The sequence below is a fragment of the Somniosus microcephalus genome, chromosome 11 (genome assembly GCF_052327205.1).
Source record: "Somniosus microcephalus isolate GS21.2 chromosome 11, FLI_Smic_1.0, whole genome shotgun sequence".
Lineage (NCBI taxonomy): Eukaryota > Metazoa > Chordata > Chondrichthyes > Squaliformes > Somniosidae > Somniosus > Somniosus microcephalus.
In genome coordinates, this window is record NC_140997.1 from 200,540,291 (window position 1) to 200,558,430 (window position 18,140).

Here is an 18,140-nt window from a genome sequence, read left to right on the forward strand (position 1 = left end):
TTCCACTATGTCATTATTCACTTCTTGTGCTAATCGATATATACACTTAAAAGAAATATTTAAAGCAGCTGTATGGGAGAATCTATGCATCATCTCTGGTCATTATGGCCTTGATATTGCTGGAAGGAGGAAGATGCAGTGTGCCTGGGCTATCCTTATGTAGTCTTTAACAAATATTAATCAGATCCAGTGCCTTTTCAGTGTCATTATTTTGTATAATCAAGAGATCAATTACTTTCTCTTCAGAATTGCAGGCACCCTCATTTGAATGAATGTATTCCCCATATACTGTACTTAGCTTGTGCTTCTCCTTCGGAATAGTGTTATGTTGGTGGTGTAATCACAATTTTCTTTGATGTTTTTATTCTCTTATTCACAAACTTTACATGCTGATATGGACCTTTTTTCATGGAATCACAGCAATTTACGGCACAGAAGGAGGCCATTCAGCCCATCGTGTCTGTGCCGGCCGAAAAAGAGCTATTCAGCCTAATCCCACTTTCCAGCTCTTGGTCTGTAGCCTTGTAAGTTACAGCACTTCAAGTGCATATCCAAGTACTTTTTAAATGCGTTGAGGGTTTCTGCCTCTACCACCCTTTCAGGCAGTGAGTTCCAGACCCCCCACCACCCTCTGGATGAAAAAAGTTCTCCTCAACTCCCCTCTAATCCTTCTGCCAATTACTTTAAATCTATGCCCCCTGGTTATTCACCTCTTTGCTAGGGGAAATAGGTCCTTCCTATCCACTTTATCTAGGCCCCTCATAATTTTATACAACTCAATCAAGTCTCCCCTCAGCCTCCTCTGTTCCAAAGAAAATAATCCTAGCCTATCCAATTTTCCCTCATAGCTAAATTCTCCAGTCCTGACAACATCCTCGTAAATCTCTTCTGTACCCTCTTTAGTTCAATCACATCTTTCCTGTAATATGGTGCCCAGAACTGTACGCAGTACTCTAGCTGTGGCCTAATTAGTGTTTTATGCAGTTCTAGCATAACCTCCCTGCTCTTAAGAACGTAAGAAGTAGGAGCAGGAGTAGGCCATATGGCCACTCGGGCCTGCTCCGCCATTCAATAGGATCATGGCTGATCCGAACTTAGACTCACGTCCACTTCCCTGCCCTCTCCCCGTAACCCCTTATTCCCTTATCAGCTAGGAAACTGTCTATCTCCGTTTAAAATTTATTATATTCTATGCCTCAGCTAATAAAGGCAAGCATCCTGTATGCCTTCTTAACCACCTTATCTACCTGTCCTGCTACCTCATGGGATCTGTGGACATGCACTCCAAGTACACTTCTCAGTATCCTACCATTTATTATGTATTCCCTTGCCTTGTTAGCCCTCCCCAAATGCATTACCTCACACTTCTCTGGATTGAATTCCATTTGCCAATTTTCTACCCATCTGACCAGTCCATTGATATCATCCTGCAGTCTACAGCTTTCTTCCTTACTATCAACCACACGGCCAATTTTTGTATCATCTGCAAACTTCTTAATCATGCCCCTACATTGAAGTCTAAATCATTGATATATACCACAAAAAGTAAGGGACCTAGTACTGAGCCCTGCGGAACCTCACTTGAAACAGCCTACCAGTCACAAAACACCCATCGGCCATTATCCTTGCTTCCTGCCACTGAGCCAATTTTGGATCCAACTTGCCATTTTCCCTTGGATCCCATAGGCTTTTACTTTTCTGACCAGTCTGCCATGTGGGACCTTGTCAAAAGCCTTGCTAAAATCCATGTAGACTACATCAAATGTGCTACCCTCATCAACCCTTCTTGTTACCACCTCAAAAAATTCCATCAAGTTAGTCAGACACGACCTTCCTGTAACAAATCCATGTTGACTGTCCTTGATTAATCCGTGCCTTTCTAAATGATGATTAATACTGTCCCTCAAAATTTTTTCCAATAATCTGCCCACCACCGAGATTAGGCTGACTGGCCTGTAATTACTCGGTTTATCCCTTTCTCCCTTTTTAAGCAACGGTACAACGTTTTATGTGATTTTATAGCAAATTTGACTAGTGTTTAAAATAATAGGGTTAATTGAATCAAAACTCATTCATTTGAAATAATTTCCATTTTGGTAGTTAATGTTTTGCGTAACTTGAGTTAACACTTTTAACCCCATAGAGATTACATTCCATTGAGATTTTGATGACTTTACCCTATAATAAGTCTTCAGTCCTTACAGACAAGTTTTGCTGTATTCTCACTTTATTTTCCAGGCCCAGACAGAGTTATTGATGTTGTAGATGTCACCAAACAGAAGACCTGCAAGTTGACCATAAAGGAATTTGTTGACTACTACTATAGTGCAAACCGGAAGAGAGTTCTTAATGTGATTAACCTTGAATTTTCAGATACCAAGTATGTTTTTTAAATGTAACATTTTCTTATAATTAGACCATTTCAGAATGTCAGCTATGTTGTTTAAAATTGATTGCAAAAATGTCTAAAAATTATGAAAGGAAAAAGATATCTAGCTGCCCAGATAGTATGTTGGGTGACCACCATCAAAGCATCATGTCCTTAATTTCTTCGGTGAGCTAAACCAGATGAAGTTCTTGTTTTGTGCTCAAAGAAGCATTCTGTTCTCAATTTGGCTGTGAGAAAAAAATGTCATGTAGAAGTGAGGCTAACCATTTTTTGGGTGGATGGGATAAGGATAAGCTAATTGAGTCCAAATTGCTCAATTTGAATTGTTATTAGCTTTATAGTCACAGAGTGTAATTAATAATTGCCTTGGTGAAATGCTCACCATCGACTGTTGCTCTTCTAGAATAGAGGAGGGTACATGGTAGCCAACAGCGATTAAAGGGAGAATATTGGTAGAATAACATTTAGTTAAGGCATTAATTATGGGTTTGAATCAGATTTTATTTCCAATTAGAGATTCTAAAGTATATAATGGGTCGTAATTTGCGGCCCCTACGGGTGCGTATGAGGTGCGCCCGCGCCTGTAGGGGCTGCGTAAGTTCCAGGTTTAGGCATGTACTGCGCATGCGCTAAAACCCAGAACTTGCGATCTGTCAAGAATTGTCTTGACAGATCATCTGTATCCCCGGGAAAAGGGCATCCACGGGCGAAGAGTTGGGCTATTCTGCCCAGCAAATGTCCGTGAAATTCTTACGCCTGGTAAAAGCGTAAGAGTTTTAAACAACAGAAAAGTATCAATTTATACATTTTAAAAACTTGTTAAATAAGATAAGTTTATTTCTAGCCCCTTTAAAACATGTAAATTTATTTTTCAAAAATAAATGACATCAGTACTTCGAAAATAACTTAAGTTTGTGATTTTGAGGTCTGGATGTGTGCAGAATGCATTTTGTAAGTCATCTACATTTTAATTTTTTTCCTCCTAGCAAAAACATTTAAAAAACCTGAGAATAATACTTTCTTCAAAAATCTATCAGAAGACATTTCTTTACTTTAATAAATACTTTTCATGGACAAAATCCTGTGGGTCACATGTAAATGCTTCCATTTCCGGCGTCATATAGCTTTTAAAGTTAAATATATTCTTGGATTTGTCAGTAGGTATCCCCTTACGCTGTGCAAACAGACCCTGTGCCTGTTTGCACCTGCTGTAAAATTTTCATACGTAATTGCTGGGCAGTTGGTGGGCAATTAGCCCAGCTCTGCACGAGCAATTGGGATTTCAATGTCAATGTGGATTACCTGTCAAGTCGGAATTTGACCAATCGCAAGTTTAGGATTTAGCGCATGCGAACTTGCTGTACATTTCAAACGCCATCATACCGACTGCAAATTCTGGCCCATTTCAGTGGGAGATTAAATGGCAAAAAATATCTTTCTCAGTCAGAAATTTATGAATATCATTTAACAAAAACTCAGAATTGCATTTCTTTTTTTTTGCAGAATGTCTAGTTTGGTTGAAGCTCCTGAAGTTGTCAAGAAATTGTCCTGGGTTGATAATTTGTGGCATGATGATTCACTTTTCGATAAGCCAAAAGTTACAAAGTATTGCCAAATAGGTGTAAAAGACAGCTACACAGACTTCCACATAGGCTCAGGGGGCTCTTCTGTTTGGTATCATCTTCTACGAGTAAGTTGAAGTTGAATTTTTAAACAAGAACAATAACTTGCCTTTATAAAGTGGTTTACAAGCAGAACAGTACAAAAACTTTACAACAAACATAGCCATGTAGTACAGCAGATTGGAGTAAGAGAGTAAAGAGTAGGCCCTGTGAATCACTAATTGATTGATTTCTGATCTCACTCAGAGTATCACTGCGAAAGCATTAGATAGAGAAAAGTTGTTTTTCTGGAATGTAAGTCAACCTGTTGTAAGGGGTCGTTTTAACGAGCTTATGGTGTGCTAGATCGGTTTTGATTTCGCACTGCTCGTGAGCGGTTCCGAAGCGCTCCCCCCTCACCGGTTCTAGACACTGGGCTTATTGCCAGACAACCTTGATGTGTGGCCCAACTTGTGACTCGGAAGACAAATGGATCAGGTGAGACAAGGTGAGTTTTAAATCAGAAATATCTTTATTTTCAAGGAGAATAAACACAGAGAATGCAAGAATCAATTTAGACAAAAATCATTAGCACGTCTCCCAATGGGAACTAAAATTTAACACACAAGGAATAACTTTGACTATCTTAAATCATACAACAATTCTTAATCAGCGGTATACTAAAACGGGGGTGGGAAAAGCGCACGGACACATCGAGGGATAAATCACACTCCTGAATTACAAACCCTTAATGTTACAAACCCTCCCGTTGCTAAAATATACCTCAACTATGTCAGTTAGGTAGAGTTGGGCCTTTATGCTCACCAGAGTTTTAAAACCGTCCTTAATCTTGGTACTCCTGTGACGTCCGGGATCTCCGATCTTCCTCATGGGACCGGCTCCTGAACCCGCTCTCCTGCACAATCTTGAAAGTCCTCCGAACTCCTCGAACCATCTCCTCTCCACTCGGCCTTCGAACTCCTGATGGTCTTGGATCTGGACTGAACTTCTGAATCTGCTCTCCTGCACAATCTTGAAAGTCCTCCGAACTCCTCGAACCGTCTCCTCTCCACTCGGCCTTCGAACTCCTGATGGTCTCTGGACTTGGACTTCACTGCTTCTGGTGACTCTTGTGGATCTGTCTGAGTCTGGCTGAATCTCTCTCCTGCACAATCTTGTGGGTCCTCCTCGCTCTGTCCTTGACCTCGTGTCTGTGTGAATCTGTGATGGATCTGTCTAAGTCTGGCTGAATCTTTCTCCTGCTCGAACTTGTAGGCTCTCTGTGCTCCTCGAACCTCACCAGGGTTTTAAAAACTGTCCTTGACCTTGGTGCTCCTGTATGAAACTGTGATGGATCTGTCTGAATCTCACTGAATGAAAAAGGTCTTGCTGTCGATTTTCCCTCAACAGTTATACTGTTTCCTTGTCCTTATCTCGGCGCCAAATCAGGGGTTTTCTTTTGTCAAGGTAATGGGCAGGCTGCTTTGACAAAAGCAAGCACTTTATTTTAATGTCTTGTAAATGAAACTGATGGGATCTGTCCTGTGTCCCTCTGAGTTTGGTACAGATAATGTTTTTTTTTTCTGTGCTCAGCGATTTCAGAGATGGGTTTGCGTTTTGCTAGCAATTAGCGCACCTCCAGGTGCAATTACTTTTGTTTACGAGTTCGTTACTGCTGTAACCATATTATCATATCAATAGCAGTAAGTTCTGGAATCTTCTAATCGGTGATGACTCAGGCTGCTGTAAGATACTGCTGGTGTGTCCTTTTGAACTGAGCCATGAGAACTGCCAACTCCATCTTGTGTTCTCACAATGTGGCCATTTCAGGGGTTTTACCAATCTAGACTGTATTTTCTGGATTTTGCGAATCCTACACTGTACAGTTATATGGTTTCTTCTGACTGGTTATAGAAAAGCTTTAAGAAAGACCTGGAAGTAGGTTGCCCCTTAATCATGTTACATTGCATGGCATGGAGTGAAATAACTTATAATAAAGGATTTCAACTTTTTATAAAGTCTGAAGACTAAAAACATGCCTCCTACTCCATTCTAAAGAAGCTCAACACAACCTTCTGGAAAAGCAAGCTGATCCCCCAACTGTTCAGGTACTCCCAGTGAGCGTTGGTTCGGGTACTCCCAGTGAGTGTTGATTAGGTAATCATGGGGCCACAGAGCTTGCTTTTCTGTTCAGTTAAATTAACTAATCAAACCTTATGATGGCTGGAATTTTTTTGCCAGCGTTCAGCGGACGGGATGGGTGGCGGGTCAGCTGTTAAATTTAAAATGATTGACAGTGGATCAGGAACCCACTGTCAAAACGCACACACTGGACATTTATCGGGTCTGCCAATGCTGAGCAGACCCGACAGGCAGCGGCGAGAGAGGCAATTAAAATCATCAGTGGCTTGTTTACAGCCACTTATCAATGGTTTTTTCCCAGCTTTTTGGATTTGACAGGTCGCCCACCGGTTTCCCACTGTGCCTCGACCTCGTCTGTGAAGCTGAGGCGGGAGGTCAGTGACCATTGAATCAGCTGATGAGTTGACAGCTTCAAATGTCAAGTCAAAGTGCCCAGCTGATTGAGATATGTTCCTTTAACCACTAGCTTCTCTAAACTGCATTTCCACTACAGATTCAGGATGCTGCAAGTCTTTGCACAAGTCTCTATCCAGTCTGACCTCATTACCTCTCCCACCATTGACAGATCGCTTCTGTCATCGCTACTTCACCTGCCATCTATTCCATCAACATGGATGTCCTTGAAACTCTCTCACCTTGGTCCTCAGAATACCACCATGATCAGCCCCAACACCAGCATCACCAGGCACACCAGCAGCACCAGGCACACCAACATCAACACCAACCTTCTCCGCAATCAACTGATGCTGCACAGGACACACGGCATCAGCACCCGTGCACATTGCTGCCAGGAATGGCCTCACCATGGCCAGATTTACTTCACTTGGTGCTGTACACCCTGGCTGTCACATGATGCACCAGGTTGGCACCACCCCACACCAACACCATAAAGCACCCCTACAATGACCAAGCCATTCCTTTCACACTCAACACCATTGCAGGGGGTACCGTTATGTCTCACCATTCACTGCAACTCACTAAGCCACTTCCAAAGGTGCACACAAATCTCTCCAAGAACGCAAAGTGTTGAAAATAAAGGTTTCAATGTTTGACAGCACATTAACAGAAACTTCACATGAACATTGCATAAAACACCCTTGTGTGGTGTTAGTTGGAATGATTGCACTAGGATGAGGATGAGTATGAGGGGTGGCTAGTGAGATGGGGATGTGATAATATAGATAGAGAGGGATTGGTGGAGGTGCAAGGTAAGTTGGTGTGAGTAAGGATGTGCAGGAGTAGGATAGGGAAGGCAGAGTGATGGGGATCTGATGAGAGGCATAGCAGGATGAGGTTGAGTGTGGCTTTGTACTAACGTTTCGTGATCTACCGAAATTGTTGAAACGTTTGCGGCACTGCACCCAGGTCCCCCTGACCACATCCCTGCTTGTGTCCTCCTGTGCAATGTACAACCAGGCTGTGTTGATCTTCTGGGGAGGTCTCTTCTGCCCATGGGAAGGGAAGAGGACCTCCCTGTGTGCTATGATGCCCTCCTTAAGCATATGGAGGAAGTCATAGGAGAACCTGGGTGCAGCTCTGTGCAGTGCCTGTCAGTGTTGGCAACATCTCAATGCTGTAAAACACTGACAGCACAAATGTCAAATTAAAGTTGGCCATGATCCCTTTAAGGAAACCGGCTGATGACGCGTCATGAAATGACGTCACCAGACCCGCTTCCTCTAATTGGCCGGGAAACGTGCTGGGCAGGCTTACCAAGTCCAGTCAAAGGAAATTAATTCTACAGAGCGGGCTGGAGCCAGCAGCGGGGTCGGGACCCCCTACCGACGTGGCCCGCCACGGACCCGCCAAGGTTCGTAAAATCGCGGCTGATGTCTCCGCTCTTTGCCCTTTAAATCTCTCTGTCTTACTACTTCTGTTCCCTCTTTTAACATCATCCTTGAAACTTACCTCTTTAATCTCGTCATCAGTCACCTTCCCTAATAATAATAATAATCAACTTTATTGTCATTGTTAGTGCACAAGTGCAGTACAACGAAATGTAGGCTTGCGGCTCCCGAGAGTGTACATTTAGATTAAGACATTTAATCTAATTTTTCATCAGTCAGTGCATGGCGTTCAGTTGTCACCTCCGTGAATAAGTTTTGGGATATTCATTATATTAAAAGTGTTATAAAAAAGACCAGTTACTGAAAATGTTATATGTTAAATTATTTAGCACAAAATTTATTTGGAAGGTGGCAATAGGAATGTTTGTAATATTAAGTGTGCCATATCTTTGTCTCTTCAGGGAGAGAAAATTTTCTATCTGATTAAGTCAACCTCTGCAAACCTTGCTTTGTATGAAAGATGGAGTTCATCGTCCAATCAGAGTGAAATGTTTTTTGCAGATCAAGTAGACAAGTGCTACAAATGTACCCTGAAACAAGGACAGAGCCTGTTTATCCCATCAGGTATAATGTTTCACCACACAAATTTCATCTTTAAAAGGGGTACTTTTAGGTGGGTGATCAAGAAGAACCATAAAGGGTTATGTGTAATGTTACCTCTAATTTTTTTTTTTGTACTGAGCGGGCCACAAACTCTGAACGCAAGCTTTTTGTCCATGGGCAAATTTTACAACAACAACAGCAACAGCAGCCACTTAAAAGCATATATTCAGTAATGCCATATTATCACCCCACCGTCTCAAATCATGAGACAATCCGACAAACTCTTAAAAATCATGAAATCAGTTGCTTTTCTTTGGTTAATAAACCTCATTAGTGGCTTTATTTAATCTCTAACAGGTCACAGCTCTTACAAAAACTATATTACACGTGTCTCGTGTTAGAATTTGCTCTGTCAGGTGTCCCATCAAAATTAATCATAACATCTCGAGGTCATTGTCTATGTTCCCGCTAAGCTGCGCGGGTGCGTGGCAAGCTTGGAAGTGCCGCACAGTTATCAAAACAGGCCACGCAGGCACTCGCAACGTTGTCAGGCCTGCAGGAGTGGGCTTCTACGTGTAAGAGAATACAACGGAATAAAACACTTCGAATGACACTGTGGAATAGCAAATGGGTTTGATTGGAATGTTGAATTTCGATTGGAATGGATGAAACACCGAGGAATCAGCAACTTATTTTGGGATTCCCATCACTACAGTATATTGATCTGAAAGGGAGAGAAGTGAAGGCAAAGAAAGGAAGGAAGAAAAAGAACAACGGAACTCCTCCCTTGTTCTCTTTTTTTACACCCGCTCATCAATGCCGGGTAAAAAAAAAAACTGTAAATAACTGGGAAAATTTAACCAAAGATGGAGAGAAAATACTGCCGAAACCCAGGATCAAATGAGGTTCCATCAAACCGCCTGTTTAACCGTCTCCTCACTGGGGGATTTCGATCGCTAAGCAATATTATTCTCTGATTTTTATTTTTTGTTAAGTGAACCCAGATCTGCCACTCAGAATTAATATCCATGTTCTCACTGCTAAATAATAAAATTGCGAGTTTTCTAATATTTTCTGGACAGATTTCCTGCTGAAAGCTTACAATTTATCTGATGCAAACCTTAAGAATGAAGGAAATGACACATGTGATATTCGGGTTGAGTTTCTTTTTAAATATTGCAGCTTTTTTTGCAATTTATTAAAAGTCATGTTTCTGTGTAAAGGTAACACATCCTGGAACTGCACCGAAATTCATTGTACTCCTCTTCAGTACTGAGCGGGTTTAGTTCTTATTCCGTATATCCTTTCAAACAACGCAGTGCACCATATTAAAATATATTTTCCATGTCATTTTGTGTGTTTATTTCTCTGAGTTTTGTATTTTGTTTAGTTACTAATGTCAATCTGCGTAAGAATCATATAATCTTACAGTGTATAAGGACTCCTTGCTTGTTCTAATTTGAAACACAAATAATATCTTGCGGTCAATTAATTTTCTTTGACTGTTAGTAACTAAACAAAATACAAAGAGCAGTGAGAAATAAACACACAATTTGTTATTCCACAGTGTCAATTGATGTGTTTTATTCCATTGTATTCTCTCGCGCATGGAAGCCCGCTCCTGCGGGCCTGACGATGTTGCGAGCGCCTACGTGGCCTGTTTTGTTTATTGCGTGGCATCTCCAAGCTTGCCGCGCGCCCGCACTGCTTAGCAGGAACATAGTTATGTGTCATATTAATCACAATTGCATCATGTGTATGTTATCCAATGATATGTATTGATCATATTTATGCTATTTTTTTTAATGGGTAAAAAGGTTTATACCTTTTCATAAGAACTGTGTGTTGTTGAAGGAGTATTAATGCTTCATTGGTATGACTGGTGAGAGAGCTATTAATACATACCCACTGATCTGGGAAGCGGACTTGCACTTGTGTGTTAGATTAGTTAAAAAAAATTAGAACCTACTTGGATAAATGTAGGTATATTATAATATTGTTACAATAAAAGAATACATGTTACTGGCTTAGCTACAGATATATATATATTGATAAACGACAAGAAAAGTCTTACAGTGTATATCAGGAATCTTTAGGTGACAAAAGTTCAGCAATATGTAGCACATAATGTGCTTCTATACAAAAGTGCATTTCAAAAGTTAAATATGGTGAATCCTAACAGGAGTGATGGGAGAGCAGGTAAGCATAGGGGTATATTTTCCTTCATGCATTAATTGTAGTTAAAAAGTAGTTGTAAGTGTAGGGTTATGTTCATCGTTTAACACTCATTAAACTACTATATGTTAGCTTCTACAGCAGGGTTTTGTCCTATTTGTTATACAGCACTAGTTGCCATATATTTTAGTGTATATGCTGCAGCTGCTTTGGGCCTTGAAAGTATAAAGTGATTTGTAATTTTTGTAAAGAGGGTCATGATTTCCAATTATGTGAAAGGATTGAATTGTACAAAATTCTAGTTCTTAGAAATTGGAAGAATTATACCTGATATCCAGAGCAACACAAGACTTAACAGATTTGTGCCAGTAATGTCTTCCGATCATATGGTAATAAATTTGCATTACTTTATTAATAGGTTGGATTTATGCAACATTGACTCCAGTGGACTGCTTGGCTTTCGGAGGACACTTTTTGCACAGTCTAAACATTGAAATGCAGTTGAGGTATGGTATTCTGCGGTTTGACAGCAGCAAAACTACTGTTCAAGCAAGCAGTTGTGTTCTGGGAAGTCAATCTGGATATCTGTGATTGGTTAATGGCAACAGAACTTATCCAAATATCTTGACAAAACAAAACAACAGTTTTTGGTCTTAATACAGAAAAATACACTGATTCATTATTAAACATTAAGTTGTTCTAGGACGCCTTGATTTATATGTTAGTGACTACTTCCTTAACAAATATATCTGAACAATATTTTATGAAAATACAACAAAAATCCAATCCTTGCCTCCCTCCTATTCCTCATCTTCATGCTGTCCCTTAGTGACATCATCTGTAGGCATTGTGTTTGCTTCCATATCTATGCTGACAACATCCAGCTCCATCTCTCTGGCACCACCTTGACTCCACGATTACCACACTACTATCAGACTGTTTGTCTGACATCAACTCAGGAATAACCCAGAACTTTCTCCTATTTAACATCAGCAAGACAAAAGCTCTCTTATTCAGTTCCCACCAAATACTCATCATTTTTGTTCCCGATTCGAGTCCCCTATCCAGCTGCTTGCACAGGCTGAACATGACCGTGTATAATGGTGTCCCATTTGATTCTGAGCTTAACTTCAGACCCCAAATCATGAGCATCACTGAGACTGCCTGTTTCTGTTTTTTATAGCATTGCTCGATTTACTGTTACCTCACTCACAGCGATGCCAAAATGCTTATCCATGCTTTCACTACCTCCAGGATTGATTTTTCCAATGTTCTCCTCGCTGCCCCCCATACTCCACCCTACACCAACTCCAACACACCCAAAGCTCGAACAAAACTCCCCATCTGCAACACCAGGGGGATCACCTAGTATTGTATTTAAAATCTTAGTTCTGCCCGCACTTCCTGTTTACAAAACTCCGCAATTCCTGTTTATTAAACCTTGCTTCCTATTGTCACTCTTTACATCACACTTTTGTGTCAACTTTTTTTCCATTATGAATTGCTATGTCCACATTTATGATGGAAATCATAAATGTAAACATTTCATCACTTAATTGTGCAATCTGGCCATCAGATGGTGCTGTACAATCTTTTCCCAACAAATCGCTAAAGATGCTTTCTGAAAAATTTTCATCTGAAAGTTCTTGGTCTGCCATTTTTTTTCAGTACCTGAAATTTCTGTTGTCCAAAATAAGAGTTTAAACAAGATTTAAAAAAATTAAATGTAAAGGGGTAGAGATGGGAGAGTGGGAGGATGGGAAGCATGAGTAATTGAGGGAGAGGATGTGAAGGCAACCACCGAGGGCCATATTTTCTTCATAATCCTACCCTAAATGCAGCTTGCAGGCGTTTGTGGCTCCTTTTCTATTCGTATCACTTCATGGCACCCAAAAGGAAAAAGAAAAATACAAGGAGAGAGGCAGAAGAGAACAGAGAGAGAAGTAAAAAAAAAAAAAATTACCACCACCAACCCAATGCTACCATATCCCCAGTTCATCTTTCCACCACTGTCACACCTGGCACTATCCTCTTAGTGCTCACACATCCCATCACCCATCTCCCATTCATTCTCGGACTACCCTCAGTGATCCCATACTCTGCTACCTCCTTCCCAGTCCTTCCAGACGCTCGTACCCTCTTCCCAGTGCTTACAAGCACCTAGACTGCCCTCCATTGCTCCCATATCCCACAATTCCTCTTCCCCCAAGCCCTCTTAACCCCTCCAGTAGTCTCTCAACCCATGCTCCCCATTCCCAATGCTTCCACACACCATGAATACCCTCCCACATTACCAACCACATGGCTCCTGTCTCCTATTTCCTGCAACCTACTTCATAATACCTGTAAGCTGGAGCTGGACCAGCTTCCTCTGTATCCTGGGTTTCAAAAATATAGCAAGAGATAAAAGTAACTAAATAGTTGAATTAACATTTAATTGTAACTGACTTTGAGTTTCCAAACAAATGCTCACATTATTACAAAATTTGAGTCTGAACATTCCTACATTACTCCTAATAAGAATACCATTTGACTTAATTAATCACCAAAAATCAGTGACCCTAATTATATGCATTAAACAGCATAAAACAACCTATCCTCCAACTCACCATAAGAAAACATTACAGAAGATGCGTGTGTTTGTGTAATATCTGCATGTACTTCCTGGCAACTTTTTCTATAAGTTTCTATTTGCACATTTAGAATGGAAACTGTTTATGTAAACTTGTCACCCTGTCATGACACCCTCCCAACTGTGTTAATGCAGTTCCATCTTAGTGATGCATCTCCACTCCTCAGCCTGTACTGCACTCCAACCAACTCTACATCTCTATTTCCCAAACTTCCATAAGTTTTATATAAATAATATAAAATCAAAGTGCGTAGGTATGTATGTGTATTACATGTGTGTGTCCTAGTTCTGTTATCCTCTGCTCTCTAACCTCACTTCACTTGAAGACTACACTTGGTCTTGAATTTCTTCGCCCCACCGATGCAACACCATGGCATGTAAAAATTCTGTTGCGCTTGTGTACTTCCTGTCCACAATCTTCATGCCTTGTTGCAAATTTTGATCACACTTTTCAACATTTAACATTAAAAATGCCTACATAATCAGTTGTAATGGGAATTCCCTGTGTAAACAGCTCCCGGGAATGCAGTAGCTGCAGGCTGTGGGCACTAGGTAGCACTGCAGAGCAAGTTTTCAAAGTGTCTCTTCCAACTCAGTTGCCATCTTGTTTATAGAAAAACTTGTTTTCATCAGTTGACTGTAGGCAATGCCACAGGCAATTTATTGATGTGCATCAGGAAACAAATGTTGTTTTGAAATCAAATATGACTGAAATTCGCAGATTATTGTGGAGCAGAAGAATCACAGCACCATATGAGTTTAAAAACATTGTGCTTGTTTAAAAAGAACAGTTTTCTGAGTTTGCTGAAATATTGATTGGCCTGGATTTTGCGGTCAGTGGCAAAGGAATGGCACTCGCCGTTCATTACGCTTACAGCTGCCCATCGACCTTTTGCGGGTTTTTGAGCAGCAACATACGGTTCCAAGAGATCATTTCCAGCGCGCTGCCCTCTACAGGGGATGTGTGGCGTGTGTGAGCAGGGCAAGCAACAACGTGTCTCTTCGGGGGCGATTTTGCCAGCCTGGGGAGGTGGTTTTGGAGGCGGGACTGCCGGGAAAATGGCAGAATTTGGGGGCGGGTGTCCAACCCGCCTCCATGCCATCTTCCTAGGAGGCGGGTAGCCGTTCCGCGCCGGGTCCCGTCTCCTTGGAGGCGGGAAGGGATTAAAGCCTATTAACTGCCTGTTAACAGGCAGAAAATAGGATTATCCCCTTTTTGCCCTCACAAGTGCGGGCTTCCCAAAGGCTCCAAAACCCGCCAGCTCAGCGAGGTGGGGGTCGGTGGGTGCAAAAGTGTGGTGTGAAGGTAAGTGATTGGGTGCAAGAGTGTAGAGGTGAGGGCAAAGTGTTTTTAAAAGTGTACTTACCTTTGTTTCTTCCTGCAGGCTTCAGTCGGTTTGTATGCGGAGAGTCTCGGATCTCCGTGCTGCAGATGAGAGATGGCTGTTGCATTCTCCGATGCAACAACCATCTCATTTCTGTAAAAGAAGGAAGTTTGATGAGGGCTTGAATGCAAGACCTCATCAAACTGCAGAGAATGTCACTGTTTGACAGCTTCACAGAGCTGTCAAACGATGACAATTCATCTGTCAAAAATATGTTGATGTTCTCTGCAACCGGCTTTCCCTTAATTGGCCTTAACAAGGTCAATCAAAGGAAAATAGGGTGAAGGCAGGACATCGACCCGACAAGCAGCAGTCCCGCCTCCAACGCACCCCCATTAACAAAATCGCCCCCTTCAAGCAATCAGATTGAAGAATCCTCACTTTGACACACAGGCCGCGAATTTGCCGGCACTCAGAGGGCGGGTTTGGAGGCGGGTCTGCTGTCAAATTAGCAAAGTTTAACAGCAGGTAGGACACCAAGCGGCGGGGAGTACAACTGAGCCTGTTAAATGGCTTGTTAAGAGTCAATTTAATACTATTTTGAGGCTTCCTTGCAATTTTACATTCTCCCCCACGGGTTACCCATTGTGATTTGAGTCTGCTCTGATGTTTCTGATAAGCTGACAGCTGCAGAAGTGGTGTAAAGGATGCCATGTTGCAGATGGTGAGTTTCAGAGCACAGAAAATGTTGGTTACTGCATTTTTAATACATATAGAGATTTCTTTAGCTTACAAGTTTTTAGATCCAACTGTATGTCCAGTGCCACCTCATTGGGAGAACCTCTCTCACCATTGACAGATTGCTTCTGTCATCTCACCTGCAGCTGCCAACTATTGCAGCAACATCGGTGTCCTTGAAAAAATCAGACCTTGGTCCTCCGAATCCTTCCACGATCAGCCCCAACACCAACATCACCAGGCACACCAACATCACCAACCTTCTCCGCCATCACCTGATGCTGCACTGGACACAGGGCATCAGCCCCTGACAACATTGCTGGCCGGGAGACCAGCGATGGCATCACCATGGCCAGATTTACTTCACTTGACGGTGTTAACCCTGGCTGCCACATGATGCGCTAGGTTGACACCATCCCACACCAGTACCGTGAAGCATCCCTTTAATGTCCAAGCCATTCCATGCACACTCATCACTATAGTGGGGAGGGGGGTGGGGTGGTGAAGTTATGTCCAAGCATTCACTGGAACTCAGTAAGACACTTTAAAAGGTGCACTCAGATCTGTCCAATAAGGGGCAGTTTTGGAAAAATAGATTTCACTGTATGACGGCACATTACCAGAAACTTCACATGCACATTGGCTAAACCTCTCAAGTGCCTACCCTTGTGTGTTGTAAGTTGGTATGCTTGCAGTAGGATGAGTGAGAGGGGTGGCTAGTGAGATGGGGAAGTAATAAAGTAGATAGAGAGGGTTGGGTGGAGGTGCAAGGTAAGTTGGTGTGAGTAAGGATGTGCAGGAGAAGGGTAGGGAAGGCAGAGTGATGGGGATTGAGTGGCACAGCAGGGAGAGTTTGAGTGTGGCTTTGCAGTAACATTTCGTGATCCACTGAGATCATTGAAAGGTTGGTGCCACTGCAGCCAGGGACCCCTGACGACATCCCTGCTTGTGCCCTCCTTTGCAATGTGCAACCAGGCTGCGTTGGTGTCCTGGGGTGGTCTCTTCCGCCCTTGGAAGGGAAGAGAACCTCCCTGCGTGCTGTGACTCCCTCTATAAGCATATGAGGAAGGACGTTCTTGCCATGGAGGGAGTGCAGCGAAGATTCACCAGGCTGATACCTGGGATGGCAGGAATGACGTACGAGGAGAGATTGTGTCGATTGGGCTTATACTCACTGGAGTTTAGAAGATTGAGAGGGGATCTCATCGAAACCTATAAAATTCTGTCAGGTCTGGACAGACTAGATGCAGAAAGGATGTTTCTGAAGGCCGGGGGGTCCAGAACCAGGGGTCATAGTCTAAGGATAAGGGGTAAGCCATTTAGGACTGAAATGAGGAGGAATTTCTTCACCCAGAGAGTGGTGAACCTGTGGAATTCTCTGCCACAGAGGGCGGTGGAGGCCAGTTCATTAAATATATTCAAGAAAGAGTTGGATATATTTCTTGAGGCTAAAGGGATCAAGGGATATGGAGAGAAGGCAGGGACAGGGTACTGAATTTGGATGATCAGCCATGATCTCATTGAATGGCGGAGCAAGCTTGAAGGGCCGAATGGCCTACTCCTGCTCCTATCTTCTATGTTTCTATGTCATTGGAGAGCCTGGCTGCAAGCATCCACTTTTGTGCAGTGCTTGTCAGTGTTTGCAGCACCTCAATGCTGTCGACCACTGATAGAATAACTGTCAAACTCCATGTGGACGTGGTCCCTTGAAGGAAACTGGCTGATGACGCATCATCAAATGATGTCATCAAACCCGCTTCCTGTTAAGTGGCCGGGAAGCCTGCAGGGCGGGCTTAACAAGGCCAATGAGGGGAAAATCCCGTTTACAGAGTGGCTGCAGCCAGGTTCGTGACTGGAACCCGGAAACCAGCTCTCCTGCCACCACCGCTGGGAAATTCGTGGCCACAGATTCCAAACCAGGAAGTATAAATTAGAATATTTAATTCATTGTAAAATTATGTACAGAAAGCAAAATAAAGAAAGAGAAAGACAGATGGGATTAAGAGAGAGAGATAAAAGAGACAGAAAGAAAAGTTTAAAATGTTTTTGCATTTTTTAAAAATCTCCAACAATAATTACATTCTGAATGAATGAGATTCCACACTTGCAAAATTAAATTTTCAGTTCTAGAGAGGTTGTATGGCAGTAATTAAGATTTATCATGCCGTTAAATTTTCACTTACACCTGAATGTACCAGCCCTAACTTTGTTTAGTGGGTAACTAGTGGGTAAGTACTGCAATTTCATGCCCTTACATGTGCCAAGTCGATCGGTGAGGTACCAGTGTAGCGCAGCTTATGGAGGAGCAGGGAAAATCAGACAGCAAATTCTGGATTTCTGCATTTAAATGCATATGTGCAGACTCTGGAAGTTGCTGTCCAATTTGCTCCATAATAACGGTGAGCACGGATAGCCTCATCATTATTCTTACCGCAAAATCCGGGTCATTATATAATTCTAGATCATGTTGATTAAACTGCTTGTTCCTGTAGCTAACTGTAATTTGGTTTTATAACAGAGCTTATGAAGTGGAAAAACGACTGAAAATTGGCAGCCTTATCAAATTTTCAAACTTTGAAGTCATATGTTGGTATGTTGGCAAATATCTGCTTGAAACATTCAAAGGTAATGTGAAACAAAAAATACTACTTTTTCCAACCTTGTGACATATCAGTTGTCTAATTCTTCAAAAGCTTTTATCTAATGCTTTATTTATAACTGATCCTGATGACATTACTGGTTTCTTGA

At 42.0% G+C, this 18,140-nt stretch overlaps 1 protein-coding gene across 1 annotated transcript in view; it reads left to right on the forward strand.

Annotated features, from left to right (window-relative positions):
• The window catches only part of phf2 (PHD finger protein 2), a 143,227-nt gene that overhangs the window by 61,414 nt on the left and 63,673 nt on the right, over positions 1 to 18,140 (forward strand). Inside the window, exons 5-9 of the mRNA XM_086001691.1 lie at positions 2,239 to 2,380; positions 3,893 to 4,079; positions 8,381 to 8,543; positions 11,116 to 11,203; positions 17,911 to 18,017. Coding sequence (XP_085857817.1) covers positions 2,239 to 2,380; positions 3,893 to 4,079; positions 8,381 to 8,543; positions 11,116 to 11,203; positions 17,911 to 18,017 — 687 coding nt within the window. The remainder of the gene's footprint in view (positions 1 to 2,238; positions 2,381 to 3,892; positions 4,080 to 8,380; positions 8,544 to 11,115; positions 11,204 to 17,910; positions 18,018 to 18,140) is intronic.